The sequence below is a fragment of the Asterias amurensis genome, chromosome 7, assembly GCF_032118995.1.
Source record: "Asterias amurensis chromosome 7, ASM3211899v1".
NCBI lineage: Eukaryota > Metazoa > Echinodermata > Asteroidea > Forcipulatida > Asteriidae > Asterias > Asterias amurensis.
In genome coordinates, this window is record NC_092654.1 from 16,980,449 (window position 1) to 16,999,874 (window position 19,426).

General features: G+C 37.7%; 1 protein-coding gene across 5 annotated transcripts in view; it reads left to right on the plus strand.

Annotated features, from left to right (window-relative positions):
- LOC139940150 (myosin light chain kinase, smooth muscle-like) overlaps window positions 1–18,852 on the plus strand; it is a 102,200-nt gene extending 83,348 nt beyond the window's left edge. For all 5 annotated transcript variants that reach the window (XM_071936434.1, XM_071936433.1, XM_071936435.1 and 2 more), the window contains 8 exons: window positions 6,586–6,864; window positions 7,157–7,498; window positions 7,986–8,079; window positions 8,267–8,467; window positions 8,924–9,265; window positions 9,791–9,943; window positions 10,712–10,835; window positions 15,190–18,852. In XM_071936434.1, the coding sequence (XP_071792535.1) occupies window positions 6,586–6,864; window positions 7,157–7,498; window positions 7,986–8,079; window positions 8,267–8,467; window positions 8,924–9,265; window positions 9,791–9,943; window positions 10,712–10,835; window positions 15,190–16,008 (2,354 nt within the window). In that variant the 3' untranslated portion in view covers window positions 16,009–18,852. The remainder of the gene's footprint in view (window positions 1–6,585; window positions 6,865–7,156; window positions 7,499–7,985; window positions 8,080–8,266; window positions 8,468–8,923; window positions 9,266–9,790; window positions 9,944–10,711; window positions 10,836–15,189) is intronic.
- The last annotated feature ends 574 nt before the right edge of the window (window positions 18,853–19,426 follow it).

The following is a 19,426-nucleotide window of genomic DNA, read 5'->3' on the forward strand; positions in this document are numbered from 1 at the left end:
GAGAAACTGCTCCCTCTGAAGTGGAGTAGTTTTTGGGAAAGAAGTAAATTTCCACGAATTTAATTTAGAGACCTCAGGTATTTGAGGTCTCGAAACCAAGCATCTGAACGCACACAACTTCGTGTGACAAAGGTGTTTTTTCTTTCATTATTATCTCGCAACTTCGACGACCGATTGAGCTCAAATTTTCACAGGGTTGTTACTTTATGCATATGTTGAGATACAGCAAGTGAGAAGACTGGTCTTTGACAATTACCAATAATGTCCAGTGTCTTTAAATGTAAAATTCTGTGGAAGTTTGTGTTTTGTGTCGTACAAATAGTACCTGGACCCTTTAAATCCCCGTGTTATCCCAACAGTCGTCATTGATTGGTTTAATTGATGACTGCACTGGAGCGGCAGGCGTTATGTTGTATTATAGTATTGGGATCAGACACATTGCATTATAATCCAATCATCTGTAAGTTCACATTCTCCCGGTCAGTTGTACTACTTTACCGCCAACCGTAGTGTCTCAACTTCCCTAAAAAAAACAGCCATGAATTATGTGTTTTGTTTTCAATTTAAGTCAACATTAATTTCATACACTCGTCTCAAGATGTAACATAGTATACAAAATATTACACAGAAGAAAAAAAATAAGCACAGAGGATGGAAAGAAAATAGTTAATATGTAAATCAAAATAAAGAAAGTATGAGGCTTTAAAGCTGGAAGTATGAGTTGCTCTACTTACCGTGAACCGGGTCAGTATTTGAGTGCGGGAGAAAAGGAATTTGGCTTGTCGTATTAAAGGGAAAAAAGGAACAATTAGGCAAACAAACACACAACAACAAACAAACAAGCAAACAAACACTTTTTTGACAATCTAAAAACAATATACAAATGAAGAGCTGTTCCATTGAATTTACAACAAACACATAATTACTTAAGACAAACAAACAAACAAACAAACAAACAAACACACCAACACACAAACAAACAAACAAATAAACAAACAAACAAACAACAACAAAAACAAGCACCACAAACAACCGCAAACGAAACAATGTGAACATTGCCGGTCTTGTTCGTGAATTCATATTACACAGAAACACAACTCCTTAAACGTTGTTTTTAAAAAAACAAAATTTATCGAGCACCATTACTGAATTACAGTAGTGATAAAGGCCTATTTGCCTGTTTTATACCATCATGCTTGAATTGTGCCATCATAATTCGCCAAATCGAAATCACTGCTGTGGGTTAAATACAGATCTCCGGGGAGATAATATTCTACCCTCCATGTGTGTTTTACTTAACATTTTTGCCGTAATAGAAATAAAACTATGACAATGATTGAGTGGAATTCCTATGACGCCTTAGGGTATAACCTTTTTCGCGTTGTAAACGGCGCCTGTAATTCGTATTTATTTCCTCCGGGTATTGACACGTTGATGTCACCCAACAGCGTACGTGCAATAACCTACACGGGTGATAAAAATGTGGAGTTTTTAGGAATGTTTATTATTATTTATTTATTTTGCACTGGAGGTACGGTAGGCCTATATAAGGTAGACGAAAAATAATAAATTTGTCGCAGAGATAAGAGGTGTGAAATTGGCGGCTCTGTAATTGAGGATGCAGATATCGTTTTGAATATTGACTTTTACGTAAAATTTTATTTGATATAGGGCGAACAGCAGTACTGTTTATTTAGTTGTCATTTTTGTTTTCTTCAATGATAACACACACCCAAGAAAATAAGCACCAAGCAGATCAAGACAACAAAGTAAGGCTCATTAATTGGTATATGAGGCAATAAGCAAGCGATTAGAATGTTTCTACATTTGATTTTCACACTCGCCTAGACTGGGCTACCACAACTTCCGTGAATCGAGTTTCAAAACATCAAAACGTTTTATACAACAATTTGAAAAAAATATCTTTATTCGATTGAATTTCAATTTTGCAGCGGTCTTATGCATTAGGGAAAGTTCAAATGAGCTCCTTTCTGCTTCAAGATACGAATTTGGTTTGCTTTTTGTTTGTTTTAATTTAAAAAAGTGTTTGATGATTGACATCAGTTCACCAATAAATCTCTTCCAGGTTTCCATAATAAAAGTATCCAGAAAAATAACTGTTTGCAGAGGTTTCTATATGAGCTTCACTGTCGGATCCTGACTCAAAAAGGAAAGTAGAAAAGGAAGAGAAAAATCGATGAATCATAATGTTTATAACCCGAACCCCAGCTTCAAATTGCCCGTACCATCTACTCTGCGATGCATACAGTGCACGAACTCTTCCCTTCGTTCAATGATGTAATATAGATAGAGCATTGACGCCATACAAAACCCATTTCCAAATTGCCATAAGCCACAGTATGTTGCGCCAATGTGCGCCTTGCCAGCCCCCCCCCCCCCTCCCCTCCAGCTAGCAGTAGGTCATGACGAACATTGTGGGTTCCGCAGCAGCATGAGCTGGAAAATAGATCAATGAGCTGGGAATAAATTGCAAAGATTTTACCTTTCACCATAAGCATTTTTATTTTAGATTAATTCAGCGTTGTTGTGGTTTGTAATGTTGTGTTGTTCCTATTCGTACGTCCCCTGTTTGTCCATTCGTCTTTGTATGTCCACAGGCTGATTACTACAAGCCGCGGCTTATCAATTCGGCCTCCATTTATTTGACTGTACAAACCTTTTAACTACTCTGTTCGCTCTTTATATGTATGTATTCTGTAAAGCTCTGTCTTGACAATTATTGAAATAAATGTGAATAATTTTGAAGCATGAACTCGCAATGGAAACGTTATAATTTTGGTTAAACCAATGTTAGAAAGAAAACTGTCTTGAGGAACAAGACGCCATAGACTAAACATTCATAATTGTACGAGCACTATACAAAATGTAATCCATTGTGAGGTATGGTGGACAAAAAACCTGGACGCTATAGGTTTTCTCGGTCAAATTAGGAAAATGAGCAGCCAATTTCATTTTCATGCGTTCGAGTTAAAACAGTTATGCCTCTCCAGTTGATACGGCGTTTCAAATTCAGAATTCGGCCATTCAATTTCATTTTGAGTCGAGTCAAATTCCTTTAAAACACTTTGTTCAATTAAGCGTATCGTCATTCTTCTTACGTGACACACACGCCTCAAGAAGCGTCTGCGAATTTGAACGCTGCTTTGGTTAATTGTTAAATTGAATGATTATGTTGTTAAATCGAATGAGACAACATTACATTTGATTAATCATAAAACGAAATCGAATGACCCTTTTCACTAGCATTTGATTTCGCGCGAAATAGAATAGCTTGGTGCTTAAATTGGCTGCTCATTTATGAAATTGACCGAGAAAACCTATATTAGGTTTGGATAAGTTTGTCTGTAGACATCCAAACCAAACAGTGCACTTCTGTAGTGTTCACCATTTCTCATAAAGGCTATAATAAAATTGCATCTTACATCACAAACGCCCCATCGCACCAGGGTTGAAATGAAAGATGCTACACTCATTTTATTATATTTCTGAGCATGTAAATCATTCCATGACCATCTGTCGAGAGAGTGGCACATTTTAAACGTCTGCGCGCTCCACTGGGCACCCATTTCGCGCCCTTTTCTTTAATAGCAGACGACGATGCACTTTGTAATATCGTGAAATGACTCTTGCACATCAAGCTAAAAGACGCATGCTGATGGAGCTCCGAACCCTGGGAATTGTATCGGTCGAATAGACATGCTGGGTCTTATGGTTAATTTCAAAGTGGGAATGAAATGTTGGATTCCTGTGAGTTTCCGATGTAAGCCCTTGCTATTAAAAATATTGCTGTTAAAAATATTGCTGACATAACACAATCACTTTGCAAATTATCCCTTTTATGCAAGCATTTATTATCACTAACATAGCAACATTAGTCAATTGCTTTTGTGTGCCTGTTAATATCGTCGGAGAGCTTTGGGAACGCTAGGTGGCAGCATACTTGTCCGTGTCAAATGTGTGGCTGCTGCTGTTGCTAAGGATATTGGTAAGGGCATCCTATAGTTCATGCCTGTTAACGTGAAGTTCAAGCCGAAGTCAGGGCCTCTATTTTGGATATGGCCGTGCCACTACCAGTTTTCGGAAATGTGCGCATGCTCGGAACAACGTAAACGAAAGGAAATTTATGTGGCGTGTCTGCTGCCACCCAGTGCTCAAGAATAGTCCATTCAAAGTAGACTTTTATCAAGTCGGGTTTAGTGCATTGTCCATTCTTAAGTATCATAGGCCAATGCTAATAACATCGCAAATTAAGGCGAACGTCCGACTTGGGGCAAGTCTATATTCAAAGAAACTTTAACTCTGAAGAATCTTTCGTTACGAAAACTGTGTGGAAACATACGATGATGCTGATCCTGGTAGTTCGAGCTCACCCGCATGATGCCAATATTCACAATCACAAATTAATCTTATTTTTTGCCTAATGTGTGTTCTAGATAAAAACACATATGCACCAGTTGCCATCGAAGTTGGTTCCAATAGACCTAGTTCTGTTAAAATATCTCACAGTTTGAAATAGTCTGTCGTGATATTTTCTGTTAAAATATCTCACAGTTTGAAATAGTCTCTCGTGATATTTTCTATTTTTAAAACGCATCATTACAATGTGACATGCTCGTCTCGCAACTAATTTGTTATTTTAATCTGGATTATGCATCACATCTGAACCGCAGTGTTTGGAAGCTAAGTTTTTATGCTTTGTGGTTATTTTTAATTTGTTTTCCCTCTCTGTGTTCATCCGACCAATAACGTACAGGAGTCATACTGTGCTTCGATATGATCAGCACTTCAAAGCATAATGTATAGGCAGCCTCCTGTCAGATATAAAAGCCAGTATGCTGTGCAACGACATATCGTGATTCTACTGTTGTAATATTATGTCTAACATGCGATTGTGTTGCCGATTTACTTTGCCGACTTTGAAGAAATTTTTTATATTTCTACTTCTTGCCCAGTACTTACATTTGTTTTTGTTTTTGTTTTGTTTACATATACATTGAAATGTTAAGATGGCTTAAAAGAAACATATATAATATTTTAGAAAGCAGTATTTGTAAAACCAACACCAAATTGTTATAATGGGAAAATATTGCTTAGCCGAAGCAGGTTACCAGACAAATTACATGTCATTTACATTGTACATACTAGTGCCCTGCTACTATTTTGCTTAGTAACTGTGAATGTTACCAATATCCATTTGGACCCATGCTTGTGCAAACGTTATACGTCATGGGGTTAAAACTAAGTTGACTGGATTGGCTTTTTCGTTGAAATTTATTAACATCATTGAGTTTTACAAACGAAAAAAAAAACTTTTTTTCAATCCCCAAAAGCTCTTATTAACTTGCATCCCGAACAAAAAACCTACCCAAAAATGAAAAACAGAAGAAAGAAAGAGTTTTTTTGAATGTGTCCACAATCCCATGGTACTTTATTATATATCTGGGAGCTTGAGATTTCAGCCCGTAACAGGGGTAAATACCCTCCCTCCTGAATCCAGCCATGATTGGAAAGATTAGCTGGTGTTTCCATCCGGTTAATTAAAGTCTGCGACTGTACAAAAAAAAACATACATAGAAATTCAAACAAATCGAGAAATGGCTGACACTGAGTTGCCGACAGGTGAAGGGGGTAAATCTCGTGGGCTGGAAGGGGATATAGATGGAGATAACACTGGATCAGAACGTGAAGACGCCGGATGTATTGTCTGCCGACGAAATCTAAGAAAGTGGCTTAACCGAAATAATCGGATTCCAAACACCCCCCCCTCCCCGTCAGCCCATGGCATATTAACCCCGCCTATATTTTTCAGGGAACCACAATGGTCAACGGCACTTGCAGTTCACATAATTGCATTGAACCAGATAGATTGCTCTGGGTGCAAACTGTATTTAATCTTGAAGTACTAAATGGTTCTATTTCAATGCATGATATCTTAAAGGTATTATTCATCATTGATTTGTGGGGAAATTGGAGTCCATTTAAATCCTCTAATACACACAATAAATTGAACCAGAGTCAAAATACAAATGGTGGATTGTTGTGTCATTAATAGATTCTGTGTACTATTTCTATTTTGTAATGATGCCCAAGGTTATAAAGAGTGATATGGGGCAGATGGAAATATTGCCACGATAGGAACAATTACAGTTTGTATAGTTGTTTATTTATTTATTCAATCGTGCCCAGCCATGCATTTACCTGTAAGCTCATGCAAAGTGACAGCATACTAAAGGCTTATGTATATGTATGGTTTCAAACTACATCTATGCTCTTTTTCGTTTTTAAGTAATGTGTTTCATTATCTTTAAAATTAACAAAAATATTCAGTTTATTTTGTGAAGTGCTGCTGCACCAAAAGATCAATAAAAGTACAGATGTTGCGCATAGCTTCAACGAGAAATAAATATAATTGCACTATTTTTTTGTTTCCAGATCTACACACAATTCCTCTTTAATAATCCAATCTGCAAAGCAAAACTAAATCATCTGATAGAAGACAAGTATATTTCTCCTTATGTTTATTTCTCTTTCCCTCTCTCTCCCTCTCTCTCTCTCTCTAAACAGTGCCGGCCAAAATCGAGTCAGGCCCCAAGAGCATCGAGGTCATCTCGGGTCAGACAGCCAGGATCTCATGCGAGATTGCCGGCAGCCCAAACCCAGAAGTCACGTGGAGTAAGTACAGGAAGGAGGTTGAGGAGAGCGATCGGAAACAAATGGACGCGACGGAAAGTTCGGCAACCTTGACAATCCGTAAGGCGAGTGAAGAGGATGCCGGGAGATATACAATCAACGTGTGCAATGCGCTTGGGACGGATAGCTTTGAAATATCAGTCAGTGTTGTAGGTGAGTGAGATAATAGACCTTTTAATTGTTGATGGTTCATGGTTATATGACCAAATTCAAAATTGTCCGTAAACTTTCAGTTGAATAAAATACCTCCAAAGATTTGGGAGTTGCTGCGAGATACCCTTAAATGTTTCATTCGTAAACTCTCGGTTCTGACGTGATGATTTGGTGGAGGTTCCAACTATTTCAATAAATTTTATAAAAAAAACACTAACTGCTACCTTAGAGAAGGCTGTTGAAGACACAATTTAGAGACTGACAATCAATGTAAATGTGTTTTTACAACCAGATAAACCAGACCCACCCTCCGGGAATCCAACAGCTTCTGACGTCACCAGTACCTCATTGACACTGTCATGGTCGGTCGTCTCGTACGACGGTGGTAGCCGCATCATTGGTTACGTCATCGAGATGTGTCGTGCAGACGATGACAACAAGTGGCAACCTCTGACCTCGACCACCCACACGTCACACGTCATCACTGACCTGCAACCGGAAGTGGAGTATGTGTTCCGGGTCAGTGCAGAGAACGTGCACGGTATCAGCGAGCCGAGCCAAGTGTCGGACCCGGTGCTGACCGTTGACGAAGCCCCGCGTGTGAAAGAGGAGAAGCATAGTGGCGAATCTGATGGTGAGTCTTTTGCCGACTGACTCATTGAACTCCTTTTTGCAGTTTTCGAAATCACGGCTTGGGCGTGAGCTCTGCTCGCCTGTTTTAATGAAGCCTCATAAGTACAGGGTGGATTTCACAAAGAGTTGTCTTATTTCGAGTTAGGACGAGTTACCTAGTTAAAGATTAGCCTTATTTTTTTAATAACTCCTTGAACTAGTCGGAAGTAAGGAAATTTACCCTAGTACACGTTTCTAAAATAACGGACGGAGACCCTCAAGCCTTAACTCAACTGTAGTTTCGAAAATGACCTTCATTGGTTCATATTGTGATTATTTATAATTTAATCCATTTGCATCTAATTCGTTTGCTTCATTTTCATTTTGTTCTGCTATTCATAACTAATTCAGATGTTCAAATGTGAGGATGTACCGATCTTATTCATTTCTGCATTCTTTTTGTTTCAAAATGTTGAGCTTTCAATAAACAGTTTTCAACTTTGTTGCAGATGACAGTGACGAGTTTATCGTACACGGTGACGTCACAATACGAACCGACAAGGAGGTCGGCGACCTTTACAACATCAAGGAACAAGTTGGCAAGTACGTAACGATATGTCATCATAATCAAAATGATGTTATTCTTTCTTCTTAACTTTGATAAATAATGCAGGTATTAACGAACACAGAACCAAGACCTCTTTTGGTTTTATTCCACCATGCAAAGTTTGAAACTCCACCCAAATGTATTTCTACCATTATTATAACTATTTCATATTGTTACCGACAGGGGGCGTTTCGGCGTTGTGTACCGCTGCATAGAGAAAGCAACCGGCAAGACGTTTGCCGCCAAATTCATCAAGACGAAACCGTCCGATCGAGAGTCTGTGCGATCCGAAATCCGGATCATGAACGAACTGCACCATCCGAAGCTGCTACAGTGTGTAGATGCCTTTGAAGTACCCAAGCAAATCATCATGGTCATGGAATTGTAAGTTGTGTCCCCTGGGGTTTAATCATTTACAGGGTTTTTTGGTACCTTTTCTAGGACACAAAACATACACAATGCCCACAGATTTACGTTAAACTATACACAGTTTGAAGATAATGGTAGAGAGCCTCATTTAAAATATTACTTGTTGATGTGCTGTAGTTTTGGGAAATGAGTAAAACATAGCACGACAAATATTCTAAATTTTCATCTTTTAAAGTGTGCGCTTTGCAGTCTGTAAGCAGATCATTTTCGAGAGAACAAACTTGTGTTATAATATGAAATCGATGTTCACTAATTCTTTGAGGATAGTTAACATTGATGACATGCTAAATAACGCTGAAACTTCTACAGGTTTTATCTTCCTTCAAAGTGAGTACATATTCATGTTATGGCCAAAATCATGTTTACAAAAAACTTCAAACTGTCTAAAACTCAATTAAATGTCTCTCTCAGCATCGCTGGTGGTGAACTCTTCGAGCGTGTCATCGACGACGACTTCGTCCTAACCGAGAAGGACGCCATTAAATTCATGCGTCAAATCTGTGCAGGCGTTCACTACATGCACGACCAGAATATACTCCACCTCGATCTCAAACCTGAAAATGTGATGTGTGTGGACACACACGGCTGCCGTATCAAACTGATCGACTTCGGCCTGGCCCGGAAGTTCGACCCGACCAAGAACACAAAGGTCATGTTTGGCACACCGGAGTTTGTTGCACCGGAAGTGATCAACTACGAACTGATTGGCTATGCAACCGACTTGTGGAGTATTGGCGTTATCTGTTACATTTTGTAAGAATTAAAAATATACCCCTATGTTTAAATGTATTTATCTGTTAAATATCCAAAATGTGTTGTTTAGTTTTCAAATCTCTTTTATTTCTGAAGAAACAAGCCATTCTCTTAAGCTATTGGGATAATATATCTGTTTTATTTAGATCGCAACATCTCACGACATTTAGTGTTTTAACATTGATTCAACATTGTTTAAAAAGAGGTAATTTCTCACTCAAATATTTAAAAACTTCATGCCTGAAGCCTTTTAAGGTATCTGAAAGCACAAAAATTTGTGCTACAAGGGTGTTTTTTCGTTCATTACTCTTTTGCAACTTCGATGACTAATTTAGCTTAAATTTTCACAGATGTTATTTATGCATGTTGGGATACACCAAGTGAGAATACTCGTCTTTACCAAAGGTGTCTAGTGCCTTTAATCATTCATCAAACTTGTACTCAACTATGTTATGACATTAAAACTAAACAGAGCCGTATGTTGTACAATTTATACTGATTTTCCTGAGTGTGTTCCTCTGACAGGTTGAGTGGGCTGTCTCCGTTCATGGGAGACAACGACGCGGAGACCCTCAGTAACGTCACGCTGGCTGAGTGGGACTTCGACGATGAGGCTTTCGACGATATCTCAGAAGAATCTAAAGACTTCATCGAAAAACTACTCATCAAGAGAAAGGAGTAAGTTCAACTCAAAGTAGAAATTATCCACCAGATATATCACATTTACTGAATAAATCAAACATTATAAACCTAGAATCGAGAGAAACACAGGTTGTCTTTTCTGTTTTAAAGAGAAATAACATAATACAAACATTTTGCATTATGTAAAAAGAATGTGTCAAAAGGAGGGGTTTTGTAAACAATTATGAAAATGCGACCAAAGGTTGTTCACATAGTTTTACAGCTTCTTAAGAAAAGGTTTTTTTGAATGTGCGATCCAAAGACTTTTTACTAAACATTGGGGGGGGGGGGGGGTTGGGGGCGATAAACGCAATTTAGGGGTTAATAAAAATCGGTTTATCAACGGGTTTTTGCGATACGGCAAGCGAAATAACATAAGTAACTGTGTTTCGAGCCTTCAAATGCTATTAAAAGCATTTGAAGACTTTAACTTTGACACTTTAAGACGGCAATTATTTCTCTTGAGGACTGGTTCTGATATGACATTAATATTCAGCTTTATTTTTGAAACCTCAAAACCATTTATTTAAGAAAACACTATACGTGCTTATAATTACTTGTGTCACTTGTCAAAAATAAGTAAGTGTCTTCAAAAAGACCTAAACTTTGACACTTTCAGACGAAAAAATGTTCTCTTGAGTACTGCTCTCGATAACCTCACATTTGTATCTTTAAGAAAACAAAATACGTGTGTATAATTACTTTTGTCAGTTGTCCATAAACATTGATATTTATGCCTGGAATGTTTTATTTTCCTTTTATCAGAAAGCGAATGGAGGTGACTGAATGTCTTCAACACACTTGGCTTAACAAAGATATTAAGACAATGAAAGCAACACAGCTGTCTACAGCCAAACTCAAGAAGTTTGTGGCTAGACGCAGGTGGCAGGTAAATAATACAGCAGTGTGTCTTTGCGGACTGCACTACGCAGGTTGCTTACTTGTCAATACAATGTAAACCGAGCTTGCGAGGATGACGGATTGTGCTGGAAATACACACTATCCGGGTGCATTTTTTGTTTATGTAGTATAGATTTGCCAACCTCAAAAAAAAATTCAAGATTTGTTTTAAGGATTCCCTTTTTTTTAATTCGATATAGAAGAAAAGGAATTCCCCATTGAAAAGCACTACGACAGTGGCACAGTGGTAATTTTTGATGGACAGAAAATAAAATGCTTTCCGGATATGTTGTGGTTAACCAAAAAGGTGTGGTCCGATGTCATACAGAGCTCCAGATGCCCGTGTCCCAGGGAAGTCTGTCCCCCTTGAGATTATGTTCCCCATTTTATGGGAAATTAACAGGGGCTGGAGGAGGAAGATTCAAAAGAGTGCGCTATCAGAAGAAGTTTGTACAGTTTGCCATGTGAGGGGGACCGTAGTCTTGGGGGGGGGACACCACATAATCTTCTATAATAATGATAATATCGAAGTCTTATATAGCGCACGTATCTACCAAACATAGTACTCAAGGCGCTGAGTATATACAAACTTTCAGAAAGATAGACAATGGCACACTATACCACTTCTGCTTGGTAGAAAACGATCTACCAGAATACTAACTGGAATAGTATTGGAATACGACAATAAATTGCCATAGTTTTACCACAAAAAGACCTTTTCAGGGATCCAGTATCTAAAATAAATGGATGAGTATTTCACAAATTGCCAACTTTTATTCTGTTTAATAATGAATGTTGATATTTCGTAATGCCAACGTTAACTACTTTACAGAATATAACAACTACTGATTTATATTATTGTAAATTATTTGAATTTGCCTCATTAAAGTCTTAACTTACAGGATCTGTCAGTGGCTGTCCAGAAGTTGAAAATGGAAGGGAGGCCGAAACATCACAGCACATCCCATCCCACCCCCGCACAGCCCTCTCACCTCCTGCCCTCCCAACCTATTTCCCACACCGTTCCCTCCCTTTAAATACACTGGACAAGTTTGGTAATTGTCAAAGACCAGTATTAAGAAAATAACAAAAAAAAATCTGTGAAAACTTTGACTCAATATTGTTCATCGAAGTTGAAAAGGAATAATGAAAGAAAAAAACAACTGTTGCACAAACTTGTGTGCTTTAAGATGCATAGTAAAAGGCTCCAGGCCTGAAATATTTGAGTGAAAAGTTACCCCTTTCTCAAAAACGTTACTTCCAGAAGGAGCCGTTTCTCACAATGTTTTATATTATCAACAGCCCTCCATTGCTTGTTGCCAAATGTTTATGCTGACAACTATTTTGATTAATTACCAACAGTGTCCAGTGCTTTTAACCTCTCTTAACGTAATGACCTACCGTTGTAAGTGTACTGTGTCCACTGTTAATACCTAACATTTTTTAATGTGCTTTAGTAAGCCTAAACATGAGGATTTAAGCTCTCTGTCTTTGTTCCTGGTAATTTACCTTTTTCATCAGGTTGAGGCTTTGGAGTGACTTTTCCCCCAATTCCAACGAGTCCAAGGCAAGTCCGACACATTCTTGAGGAGCCAGACTAAAAACTGTTGCTGTGGAACGTTATTAACAAAATTACTCTCTCAACTTGAATGAGTTCAACAACTCGAGAGTTCTAACCTAACCTCATTATTTTATCATTTTATTAACGTGTGTTTTCAGTAGATTCGATTTCTGTTTATTACCCCAATTTTTCTTTTATAACACCGAAAGCCGTCCGCACCTCAAATCATGAAATGCTACGTTTGCCTGGAAAACTTTATGTTCGGTTATGTTAAAGATTTATTTATGCGATGAAATATTATTTTGAGAATGCAAATAATTTGGGTATAGGATATACATTTTTAAATTTATATCTATTATATCGTTGCGGTACCCGCCGCTAAAACACAGGATTCGAACTGCCTCTAGCTACCAGGCAATCTCGGTAGGCTAATTGGTAAGACACTGCTCTAGAATTGCAAGGGTCGTGGGTTCGAATCCCACCTGAGTAGTATGCCTTTGATATTTTTTCACAGGACTCGGGAAAGTACTGAGCATACAGTGCTTACACACATCGGTGTATTGGTGAAAACCAAAATGAATATAAATTTGTATGTCTTATCTAGACGCGAGATATCATGATCAACTGATTAAGACTTAAAGCTCATTCGGTTCTAACTATGCTAGAAGTCTGAATTAATTTTGATTTATCATGTAGGAACTTCTGAAATGGCATCTTTCCCAAGTTTCATAATAAGCTTTGTCTATTTTAGTTTTACTCTCAACCTGTTACCTAAAAAATGTACACCAAATTTGTTCGTTAAAAAAAACAAAACGCTGTTCCCTCTATAGTATCATTACATTTTGCTTCCGTTTGATTTTACGTTTTGAACGCATCGCAAGTATGAGATTGAACTAATCCATCCTGAAAATTGTGACCCTTGCCCTGAAAAAAGGTCAACAAAAACCACATTAACAATGCTCATAATGTTGTTCTATCTCGCTGATGACATCAATACAATTCGATTCAACTTCACCTCTACAGCGGTATTGTAACACAGTAAAAATGAACTTTATAACAAATCAAACTTTTGGAATTGCACCCCACCCCCCCCCCCACCCCCCTGTTTTAAGCCTGTGCACCCCAACGCACATCACAGTTTGGGCTGAATGCATGAATCACAAATGATTGAGAATTAACAGCAAAACCGGGGGTGGGGAAAACCTTTACAAAGCACTGACACACAACTTGTTTACAAAAACCGTTTTGCCACCTGAGTGGTTTCACGATATAAAATACACATAATGATAATCATTTGGTTCTATTTTTGTACACTTACTTTGAAAGGGTTGTGCTCGTAAAAACGTCGTTTTACTCTGAGTTTAAGCGTAAGTTGGTTCGAGATCATCTATCAATGACGCAAGTTGTAGAGTCAATTAACACTGGTAACAGCAGCGGCTCAATAGTTGCATTATATTTACGATAGAGGTCGCTTTGAGTATACGATAGAGGTCGCTTTGAGTATACGATAGAGGTCGCTTTGAGTATTTGAGTATTCTCCTCTTAATTCTCTATAGATGAAACTAACACCTACAATGTAGATGGTACTTCCGTCGATGGTGCTTTACTGCAAACTTCTTATAGCTCCAAATTAGATATAGTGGTACATTTGCGAGTAATACAAAACAGATTCAAACAAACTTTAAACCCATTGAGTTTCTTGCAAGCAATGGTTGTTGGGAAAGAAAGACAAAAACGAAACAAAAACTGATGATTGAAAACCAATGGCTTCCCGCAGACTGTGGTGTCCGATTTCATGCTGTGTATGCCTACGCCCTCAACGTAAACAATATACACGATTATGTACAAATGGTTCAAATTATACATGTAACATGAGTGTACGGCAAACTGCAGTTAGATCACACCAAAAAGAAAGCTGAATTTATGTCTAATTAATAGCCAATGGTAGCACACATTAGTTTCCCAAAACGAAGACTTGCACATTATGTGATACATTTATATGGTAAACACCAATAGTATACAACAGTTGTAACCAACTTCGATTTACGTGTGGGAATCTCTCTTTCCAACTTACTATACTTGAATCATTCATTCTCATGTAGAAGTTTACGTCCGTTCTAACTCTGCTTTTGCCAGTCCTTTAAAGATAGCGTTTTCATACTTGTATTTTAGTCAATAGATCTATTTCAGCTTTGTCGTTAACTCTACTGATCGTCAGTTTTAAAAAGAAAACTGCCTTTAAATAATAGTTTGCAAATCGAACAAAAAGGCGCAGTAGCACTTTTACAAATATTTAGACTAAACCTTCTTTAGCCATATTTTTATTTCAGACCTAATAGTGTCATAGAATTGTGTCTATCATATCTCAAAATGGCTTACTATAGCAAGTTAATTTTGCTTTAAGTTCAACAATTGTTTCACCATATCATTACACTCAAATTGCAACATTTGAAGCTTGTGCGGAAACTACACTCTTCAAGAAAACATTTTCTTTTATGTTTGAAGTTGTCACTACATCAGTCAAAATTCTTCAATCATTCATTATGTCTTTCCATGGAAAACTTATAGGGACATTTTCAAATTGTCACTGTTCATATTAACGTCTATTAATAAGAGTGTATGACTGAATTTTATTTCTTTTGTTGATAGTGGCTTGCCAGCCTTATGTAAGCAAAGCAATGAATATGCATGTAGCTTGGCAGTAGAAAAGAAGCTGCTATTGGTTGACTTTCTTTGTCGCCACTTTTTTAAACGATCATTTCTCTCTGTGTATATTTTACAGAAAACTACCACTGCAGTTAGGGCAATAGGTCGCATGGCTTCCCTAACGATGTTCGCTGGACTGAAAAAATCAGGCGACCAAGCTGGGGCTGCAATGCGTCCCGGTTCACCCACACAGAATCTCCTTAAGACAGCACTCAGGAAAGAAGCTGAAGACACCAAGAAAACCTCCCGTGTGCTCCACCTAGAGGAAGACGAGAACAATGGCGACTGTGATGCAAAGCGGAAGAATGATGCTTTGCCTGTGAGAACTGATGCAAACGGTGGTAGTGCTCACCCGGACAAAACTCTAAGTGGAGCGAAACAAACAATTGATGATGTGAGGAAGGGAGTAAGTAGGGATCGTGGAATAGCGGAGCGTCTTAAAGACTCTAGTGACAGTGAGGAGGAGTTGCCTGGCGATCGTGAAGAGAAATCACAAAGTGCAGTCAACGGTTTCGTTAATCAGGACAAAGTAGACTCTGAGTCGTCCTCGAGCAGGATGCAAGCAGACGATTCGCCTGACGTTGCTAGGCGCAGTTTCCCGCCAAAATTCAGCAAGGATATCATCGACGCTATGGTGTTCGAAGGAGACTGTGCACGTTTCGACTGTCACATCGAAGGGGAACCGGAACCGGAAATCACGTGGTACCAGGACGACGAGGAACTCGACGAGAGCAGTCGGTTTCTGATGGAGTTTGACAGTGATGGCGTTTGTAGTCTTATCATCAAGAACGTCATCGAGGACGACGATGCAGAGTACATGGTTAAAGCGGTAAATACGGCTGGAGAAGCGTCTAGCGTAGCCGAGCTCATCGTACACGTCCCGGGTGCCCAATGATTCTAGTCCTGTTGAACAATCCGTCATAGACATCCTCCAGTTTTAATTAGTCTTCCTGCAGCAGCTACACAGCCGTGCATCTCAACGGGCCATCAACACCGCCACCTATTTCGACGGCATCATTGCATGCCAAAGCACGATGTAAATTCGTGGGTTTGCTGCGCTTTCTATGGCCGTTAGCCTTTTTGAGTTATGACGTACACTATATAGGTGTGCACTGTTTGGTTTGGGTGTATACAAACAAATTTGCCCAAAGCTAATATAGGTTTTCTCGGTCAAATTTAGAAAATGAGCAGCCAATTTCATTTCCATGCGCTCGAGTTAAAGCTGTTTTGCCTCTCCAGTTGTTACTGCGTTTCAAATTCAGAATTTGGCCATTCAATTTCGTTTTGAGTCGATTCAAATTCCTCTAGCACTCTGTTCAATTAAGCGTATCGTCATTCTTTTTCGTTGCACACACGCCTCATTTGAATTTGAATGCTGCTTTGATGAATTGTTAAATTTAATGATTATTTTGTTAAATCGAATGACGCAACATTATATTAAATTGACTAATCATAAAACGAAATCGAATGACCCTTTTCAGTAGCATTCGATTTCGCGCAAAATAGAATAGCTTGGTGGTTAAATTTGCTGCTCATTTGCCGAAATTGACCGAGAAAACCTATAGTGTCCAATAGTATTGTGTCCACCATACCTCATAATGGCAGTTTGCACCGTCTGCAATGTTGTCTGTTATACCCGGTAAACCCGGTTTATATATATTTAACTTAGTGCCTACTTATTGTGTTGTAACAATACTGTAATATGACAACAAATGTAAACATACCATAAAAACTTATTTATAAGTTACATGATTAACATTAATAGACAAATTGATAGGTCGTGTTCCCAAGTGCACCGGACTGTCTCTTCTTCTACACTCAATAAATATGTGTCAAGTTCTTCTTTTTTTGGGGGGGGGGGGGATGGGGGAGGCAACCACTTGCAGCTCTTTCGACAACTACTTTCATAAGCCCCAAAACCGGTGTATAAGCACTAGTGGTAATATAGAAACTGCAAAACATTATGCAAATAATTATTGTTTATTCCCCAAAAGGCTGAATAAATAACACTGTCATAATTTAACATTAATAATAGTCAAGTGTATTATAGTGTTTTTTTATCATTACAAATACTTTGAATATTGTAGTTAAACAAGACTTTTAAAAAAATATGTTCAGTTTATGATATCCTATATATGGTGAGATTCTCCTTTCAAGTTGGCTTCATACTTTATGGAAGTTTTTTTTAAATATAATTCTTGTCAACGAGTTCGGTGCTGTCCTTTCAATTTCTGCATTTATATTGCGCATTAATATTTATAAGAAATTATAAATAACCAAAAGAAAGAGAATTCTTATAACGTGAGGTCAACCAGATGTTATAAATCTTGTGTGATTCCGGATGGTTAAAGGCAGTGGACACTATTGGTAATTACTCAAAATAATTATTAGCATAAAACCGTTCTTGGTGACGAGTAATGGGGGAGGTTGATAGTATAAAACCTTGTGAGAAACAGCTCCCTCTGAAGTGCCATAGTTTTCGAGAAAGAAGTAATTTTCCACGAATTTGATTTCAAGACCTCAAGTTTAGAACTTGAGGTCTCGAAATCAACCATCTAAACGCACAGAACTTCGTGTGACAAGGGTGTTTTTTCTTTCATTATTATCTCGCAAGTTCGATGACCGATTGAGCTCAAATTTTTACAGGTTTGTTATTTTATGCATATATGTTGAGATACACCAACTGTGAAGGCTAGTCTTTGACAATTACCAATAGTGTCCACTGGCTTTAACCGATTAAATTTGATCGTTGGAATATACTAGTATATTGGATTTTTTACAAACTTGTTTAAACTTACTTTTCCTTTCGATGTAAGTGTAACTAGTAACAGAATACCTTGGCGTTGTCCATGTGTGATTTCCAATGAGATTCATTTCACGTTTGCTAATTGTGTTTTTCCTGACACCACTGAGGTTTTTTTCACTGTTTTTAACATCTTTCGCACTTCTGTCCTAGAGCAGTTTTTTATTTTTTGGATTTTGTTTTTAATTATGATGTAATTTTTTATGAACCTTTTAATTATTTTATGCGAATTGGCAGCAGCAGAGAGTTTGTGCAAAGGTTTATTAATACAACTTTTCCCGCCTTTTTGTATTTAGTTTAAACTGCTAAACGACTACCGTTTATAGTGTGAGATTAAACTTTAACTATAGAATAACCAAAGCTAAACTTAAAGTTGAAGCATTAGTTATATGAACGTGAAATTTCCTTGCAGTGTATAATGTTAGATTTCCGCTATATCTTTTGTATAATTAAAAAACATTTTTATTACTTTGTTTGTTAAGAAGTTCGTTATTTATAAAGTGATGATTTATGCGTCGTGCTTAAACGCAGTTAGAACTTCAGTTCCTTTGTTTTATTTGGTTTGTAATTTTTATTTTAATCAGAGGAGTTTTTTCTACATACTTTTTTCTCCATAATTTCTAATGTATATGTTGGGCTTTTTTTCAGCAATTCGGCTAAAAAACAGAACCCAAGTTTTATTGAATTAAAGCAATAGTGGCCCCTGTTCAAACGAAAGGCTTTGTAATTATTCCTCAGCATTACAGCGGGAATATAAGTTTCTTCGATTACAATTTTGAATAATTATCGTAACCACAGGGTATAAAATAATCATATAATATTGTTTATTAATCGGAAACTCTGATGGAGTATCATAGTGTACAACACTGTTTGGAATAATATGTAGCCTTTTAAAATCTGATTTTTATCGAATAAATAACATGCGTTAAAACTTGATAACAGGTTCTTATTTTGTGCATTTAATGTTTAGGCTAACTGGTGAAAATACTACAAAGGATGTGATAATTTTTTTTCAAATTATTCTGACAACTTTTGCACATGGTTCGAGTATAGGCAGTGGGCTAAACCCTGTAACATGCACTCTCACCCTAGCTGCCGAAGAGCAATTTTTTTGTTTGCGTTTATAAGTAGTTTACAATGCTTAATGTTACTTGTGCCATTTGAATTGCCCGCATGTTGTTACGAAATTTAGCAAAAAAGTGAGGGTCGCCTGTTTCGCAGTGCATGTCCATGTTATGCCGAATGAGGGCGCTCAAATTATTCTGACAATATTATTTTCAATTATAGTTCGTGTGTAGGTAGTGGGCCGAGACCTTAAAGTTGCTTGGAATGTACACATTCATATTTTACCAGTTCCAATTTTATCTGCTTGCATGTAAAAATGACAAATGCAGCTAGACAAATTTGCCTGCCTTATACAGCGCTATTGCTATGCCCATGTCTGGCCGATGATGGCGCTATTCTTCAACCTCGCACAATTTTTACCATTGTGCGCTGCAGTAACCAGGGC